Consider the following 7,256-nt stretch of genomic DNA (forward strand, 5'->3'; position numbering starts at 1 on the left):
TTGAGAAGCTATATTTGCATCCACTTTCTTTATCCCATCTCAAAGTATTTGGTTGTCTGTGTTATGCAACAACTCCTAAAATGCTGGACAAATTTTCACCTAGAGCAGTGCCTGCTGTGCTCTTAGGCTACTCCTCTACTCAAAAGGGGTATATTCTGTATAGCTTGCACTCCAAAACTTTTATGGTTAATAGAAATATTGTGTTCCATGAAACTGTGTTTCCTTTCAAGCATGTTAAAAATTCAGGAACTCTGGTTTTTCCTATCCTGGATCTGTTATCTCCTGAGTTGAATGCTGCAACTCCTATCTTCCCTTTAACACCTACAGTAGAAGACTCAACTGAGCCTATTGAAGCTCAAATATCATCAGAGTCCCCTGCAGAAATTCCTCCCTTCACTACAGACACAACTGCCTCTGAACCTATCATTCCTGCTAAGAATAACTAGTAGGATAATGCTAATACTGAAATATTTGCAATTCAATCACATCCTGCTGAGCCTCTTGAAGAATGCAGAAGATCCTCCAGACCAAGCAAGCCACCTGTGTGGCTGCAAGACTATGTCACTATCTCCAAAGGCTCTAAATGTACTTATCCCATCTTCTCCTATGTAGACTACTCTCACATCTCTTCAGCTTTCAGAGAAGCTCTCATAACCTACTCAGCTCTCTCAGAACCAAATACTTTCAATGAGGCTGCTATTGATCCTAGATGGGTGAAAGCTATGCAGTTGGAGATTGAAGCACTGGAGGACAATCATACCAGGAGCATTGTAGATCTTCCACCTGGAAAGACTCCTATTAGGTTCAGGTGGGTTTACAAAATTAAGTATAAAACATATGGGGAGTAGAAAAGTTCAAAGCTAGGTTGGTTGCTAAGGGGTACGGCCAAAAGGAAGGTTTGGATTATGGTGAAACCTTTTCTCATGTGGCTAAGTTAATTACTGTCAAATCCATCATTGCATTGGCTGCCTCTAAACAGTGGTTGATCTTTCAGATGGATATTCATAATGCTTTCTTTAATGGAGATCTCATTGAAGAGGTCTATAGGCATATACCTGAGGGGTTTGCTAGATAGGGGGAGACTCCCAAGAATATCTACAAACTCCATAAGGCCCTTTTATGGACTTAAACAGGCCCCAAAACAATAGAATATAAAGTTGACTGAAGCTTTACTTCATATGGGATTTCAGTAAAGTCATTATGATTATTCTTTGTTCACAAAGAAGGCTGGGAGTGACATAGTGATCATACTGGTGTATGTAGATGGTCTTTTGATCACTGGGAACAACCAACAATTGTTGTGTGACACTAGAACAAATCTCCAGAAAAGATTCAAGATGAATGATCCAGGAGAGCTGGAATTTTTCCTAGGCATTGAGTTTGCAAGGTCTAAACAAGGAATTCTCATGTGTCAGAGGAAGTATTCTCTAGAGTTAATATCTGAGTCAGGTCTAAGTGGTGCAAAGCAAGTTGGAACACCATTAGAGCTGAATCAGAAGTTAACATCCACAGAGTATGACAGTTACTTTAATACCAATAGTGCTCACTTGGATGAAGCTCTCAAGAATTCTGGTGTTTACCAAAGATTGGTAGGAAGACTGCTGTATCTTACTATGACTAGACCGGACATTGCTTTTGTGGTTCAGGTTCTTAGTCAGTTCATGCATTGTCCTAAGAACTCTCACATGGAGGCAGCACTGAGAGTTGTAAGGTATATAAAGAAGGCACCAGGTTTGGGACTGCTGATGCCTACAGAATCATCAAATGAATTGATTGCCTATTGTGATTCAGACTGAGGGGCATGTATACAAACAAGGAGATCAGTTACAGGGTATTTAGTAAAATTTGGCAATGCATTAATATCCTGGAAGGCTAAGAAGCAAAGTACTGTCTCTAGAAGTTCAGCAGAAGTAGAGTTTAGAAGTATGGCATCTTGTGCAGCAGAGGTTGCATGGTTAACAGGGCTGTTCAGTGAACTAGGTGTCAAGATTGAGCTGCATGTAACTCTAATATGTGATAGCAAAGCAGCAATCCAAATAGCTGCCAATCCAATATGTCATGAGAGAACAAAACATATTAACATAGATTGTCATTTTGTGAGGGAAAAGCTAAGTCAAGGACTGCTGAAAACTGAGTATGTGAATACAGAAGATCAACTAGCAGATCTACTCACAAAGGGTCTGGGGAAAGCTCAACATGAATACTTGCTGAACAAAATAGGATTGAAGAACTTATTTGAATCATCAGCTTGAGGGGAGTGTTGGCTAGTAGCTAAGTGGCAAGCTGATAGCTAATTACAGTTAATCTTAAGTGTAATATTAACTAGAGTTAGTTAGTAAGGAGTTAGTAAAAGTCGGTTAGTGTTAGAAGTAGTTAGTTTGTTAAATACTATAGGTTGTTGTATAGAATACAGTTTTTCAGAAAATGAAGTGAGTCGATTCTCTTCTTCTCTCAGTCTTCTTTCATTTTCTCCTTCTAGATTCCTCCCTCACGTTAGCTTTGATCGTCATTTCCATGGCTGTTAACAATTTCACGTGTACTTTCACTAGCAAAATGGATATATACATTTGTGTCTTACGCAATACATAAGATTTGAATCTTCAAACAATTGAGAAAAATGTGCCTTGTGATTTATATAATCAAACAAGAAGTTGGATCACATCAATTACATGGTAAGTTCAACTGGCTACAATTTCTCTCATTGAATATATATAGGGTACAACGTAATCTACTTCATGAGTCACTTGAATATCTTCATGAAGTCACTACTACAAGAAAAAGTACCCAACAAAAAAAGTGAATGATAATGAAAAGTTAGAAAACCATATAGTAGTTCAAATTTTGTAACAGAATTTTTTTATGACTCTTATCACACAAAATGGTGGGACTCCTGTCACATCCCAACTCTTTTTTTAGAAAAATAAATGTGAGTGCGTGAATTAACCAATTAAGTAATAATTATTTCCAATATTTACAATACACGTCACAATTTCATATTCTGGTCTGTTAGTTGAACTGAAGATTGGACTTGTGCACTCTCCTGAATAGTAATAACAACATGTTGAGAACAAGCATGTATTTTTCTGCTTTGTGTTGCTTCAATATTGGATTCTTTTGTTGAATCTACCTTTGTTTCTTTGCTGCTAAAATGAGCTAAAGAAGCAAGCTCATTAACAGATTCAGCAATTTCTTCAACACAAATGACGATATCGGTTAGTATTGATGCAACTGCAGCCACTGGTATGACTTCTAGTAAGTTAATATCTTCCGAGAAGCCAGATATGAGAAGTGATTTCAGGTTTTTGGCTGCTGTTTTTGCGTTTGAGACATGTTTATTAGCTGATAAGGGAGAAGTCATTGTTTTCACAGAACGTGCTAATTCTTTTAGTGCTTTCCCAGATTCTATGCTCATTTTTGTTGTTGTTTCCTTTATCATTCCCTTGATTTCTTTTGGTGCCTGCAATGTAGTTTAGTACTGTTAGTTTAAATGTCTAATACTGGCTGAAATAAGATTAGTAAGTTTTAAAAGCGTTTAACTTCTATATTTATTTATAGTGTAAAAAACAATTACGCTAACATGTCACCAACTACATGTTAAAATACATATATAAATAATGCAAAAAAAAAAAAAAAAAAAAATTAAATACCCACTGTATATAATTAAGTTAATTCGTCCTAAAATAAGGATAGATAAGTTTTTGAAGAGTTTAAGTTTTATGTACTGATGATTTAAAAGGTATTTTATCTAGGTCACTTATAAGGTAATACAGTTAAATTTCTAAGATAAGTATTATAATACTAGTTGGTAACCTGATAATATGATAATTAACGTGCTAAACTACGTTGATAATGTAGAAATCTTTACACTACTGTTAGCATATTGGTAAATTCATTTTTGAAATGGATAAAAGGGACTAAGAGTAGAGTAATCTATAGGGTGATAAAAAGATATTTTAAATTTTGGGAGAACCACCAGCCGCACCTGCCCCCTTGTAACAAATTTTATATTTGAGTTTTCAAACTTGGTTAATATATAGCAAGATCACTATTATGTATCTAGAATAGTATAATTCTATTTTCATTTTCATACAAATTTACTTTAAGAAATTGTTAATTACTTTGATTTCAGAGTTGATATAGCCATTGAGTGCATCAACTTTGCATGCACATTGCCTAGTGAGACTTCCAATTTTTAAGTACTGTTTCCATGGATGCCTATACTTAAATTGCCCGTGCCCTGGCTCCCATCTTGCAAAATTAGCCTGAAAAAAAATTTAAGAATAATGTAAGACGTTAATTAGTGGAAAATAATACTGATACTTTTTCAAGAAAATGAAAGTTTAATTTCTCTCACCAAAATTTCTTCAGCATTCTTTGAATTGAGAACACTTTTGTACTCGGCCAAGGATGTTTTAGCATCTTTTGATTCTTCACCCTCTGATGATTTAGAAATCTCTTCTCCAAATCCTGCAATTTTCATCAAAATGTATAAAGTTATAACCTCTAATCTAAAAGAGGATTCTAAATTTTCTATATTTGTGAGAAAATGCTGGTACTTGTCAAATGTCTACATACAATGAACAGTGAAAAGTAAAGCCAATGTCATGCAAAATATTGGGGTGGAAATAGGTGCACTAATTCTCAGGGTGGTTTGGTAGGAGGTATTAGAAAAAATAATGCAAGCATTAGTTCTATGCATTACTAATACTTTGTTTGGTATATTTTTCTAACCTGTGTATAACTAATACAAGTCCATACTTGGTATTATTCTATGTATAAATAATGCATAGAAAACAATGGCATTAGTAATACCAAAGCTACTAATGCATGCATTAGGTTGGTTAAAGATAAAATTATCTTTAAAGTCCCTTAAAGCTTGAGAATATGGATGGCATTTTTGTAAACAACTATTTTTCCTAAAAATTATGCAATGCATTATAGTTTTAATACACCACACCAAACAGTTTATAAGAAATAATATCTGCATAACTAATGCTTGCATTACTAACTCATGCATTACTAATATACCTTATTCTGTACTATTCTTATACACCCTAGCAAACGACCCCTTAGTTTCTTGTTCCTACAAAAGCTCGTTATCATTGAATTGTATCGCCTGCTCGCAAGCTGTACTTATTATGTGAAAGACTTTTGCTGATATCAATTCACTAAACTAGAGTACAAGTAGTGAAGTTAGCGCAGTAAAGTTTAATCAACACGTAAAAGTGTAGAGTTTTTACCTTCTAAGAATTTGCCAAGCTTCTCAATATTTTGAGCCACTAATTTGTGGAGATCCTCACCAGCCCAGACAGGGCAAACAAAGATTGAGACAATAACACAAACAGAGGCACCAATGAGTATAGTGGACAGTCTTTGATGAGCCATATCCACTATTTCATCCACTCGGAAACCAGATATTGAAACCAAACAAAATGTTAAGATGAAAATTAGCATTCCATAATCATATCTGGCCTTCACTTGAGGAAAGAATCTTACGAAAGTTGATGTAAATGCTGCAAGAAATTAAATCAAAAAGGATGAAATTGTGATGTTAGTGAGAATTTTTGGAACTTGATGATAAATATGAATAGTTAGGTAGGCTAAAAAGTAGAAAAAAATATAACCTTGTAAAAAAACAAATAGCCCAAGAAGTATTGGCTCCGCAACTTTACCAGTTGCACTAGCCAAATAATGTGCTCCAACCCCTAATGCTCCAGCTAGCAAGGTTGCCATTCCCCTATTTAACCCTTTTCCAAGTGTTGCACCTGAAAAAATTAAGTTACAAATTAATGATTATCACCGTCCTTTGTTTTACTTTCATATACCAAAAATATTATGACTTAAAATCACAAATTCAAATATTATTTCCGTACGTATATAAAAGTCAAACAATGTCATATAATTTAAAACGAAGAAGATATTATATAACTTACCAACAGAAAACTCGAAGACAACAACAACCGTCATTATAGCCCACATCGCTGAAACGCCAAAACTATTATAAAGGGGTTGGAAATAGTAGAATAATGAAACCAAAGTTAGTGCTAATCCAACTTTAAGTGAATGAATCACTCTTCTTGGATCATCTTTGCCAATTTTCTTGGTTTGCTTAGCAATTTCAACTAGCTTAGCAAATAATCTTCTAGGCAAGGATTTAAACCACATCAATCCATTGGTGAAACAACCAGCCTTCTCATGGCTTACAGATCCTATTTCCATAGCTAAACAGTAGGAGCAAAATTTGCATGAAAATGCAAATAATCCAAAAATGGAAGAGAGACAAGAAGCTAAGATAGGAACCAAAGAAGTTTATGGCTTACTAAGAAATGTTGTCTGCTGGCTTCATATTTATAAGAAGAGAGGAATAAAGGAATAATGGATGCTGACAAAACAGAAAATATTTAAAAATTGTAAAATGTTTCATTTTAAAGTGAATATGTTTTGGTGCCACTTTTTTGTACGATGGAAGTACAAGGAAAGTTCATAAAAAAAAAGAGAGGTTGAAAAATACTGGAGTTGAAGGGTGCGCTAAATAAAGGTCTAACTTTTTGGATCGTGTTCTTTTTTTTAATATATATAATTTAATAATTTAATTATCCATCTGTTATCCACATTGAGCCTAACGAGTAAAAGTAAAAGTAGTTTTCTAGGTTTCAGGAATACAGTTGTTTTTTTAGGTTACCTTTGAATAGCAATAGGGATATTCAGAACAAGGCAAACCATATTTTGGGATCTTTAATAGAATTTGACAAAATTGGAAGTGGTTGGCCATATAGCAATTGGTTGAGATCATTGTACTATAATCAAGTTGAAGGTTTTTCAAGTGTTGTGATGAACTGTTATGCATTTTGATACATATTATCGTGCGATCATATCAGACACGGTATCCTTGGCTTTAAAGCTTAGTTGGAATAGTTGCATTTTTCCCTTAGTTCTTGCCTGAGGTTAATTTTTACTGATGTTTTGACTATTCATATTGGTGGCTGACATGGCATTGACTTGGAGTTAATCCACTAATTAGGAAGGGTGAAAATTTATGAGTCTATTGGAGACGATAAATACAGTGGTAGAGTCAGGATTTTCATCAACAATATCAACAAATAAAAAAGTAAAGTAAGCACATAATGGAAATCAAAAGAATTTAAACAATATATACATAATTAAATAAAATTATATCTAACTACACAGTATAATCTTCTAATAAAGGGATGTCATAAAAGATGGCTTCGCGTCCGGTTAAACGATATCTCAATAGC

General features: G+C 34.4%; 1 protein-coding gene across 1 annotated transcript; it reads right to left on the reverse strand.

Annotated features, from left to right (window-relative positions):
• Positions 1-2,673: 2,673 nt before the first annotated feature.
• LOC104119628 (aluminum-activated malate transporter 2-like) lies at positions 2,674-6,343 on the reverse strand. The gene is made up of 6 exons (XM_009631181.4): positions 5,934-6,343; positions 5,625-5,765; positions 5,241-5,513; positions 4,355-4,467; positions 4,119-4,262; positions 2,674-3,457 (listed from the first exon to the last, which is right to left on the reverse strand). The coding sequence occupies exons 1-6, from the start codon at positions 6,217-6,219 to the stop codon at positions 2,984-2,986; spliced, it is 1,431 nt and encodes a 476-aa protein (XP_009629476.1). The 5' UTR covers positions 6,220-6,343; the 3' UTR covers positions 2,674-2,983.
• Between the last annotated feature and the right edge of the window lie 913 nt (positions 6,344-7,256).

The sequence above is a fragment of the Nicotiana tomentosiformis genome, chromosome 11 (genome assembly GCF_000390325.3).
Source record: "Nicotiana tomentosiformis chromosome 11, ASM39032v3, whole genome shotgun sequence".
NCBI lineage: Eukaryota > Viridiplantae > Streptophyta > Magnoliopsida > Solanales > Solanaceae > Nicotiana > Nicotiana tomentosiformis.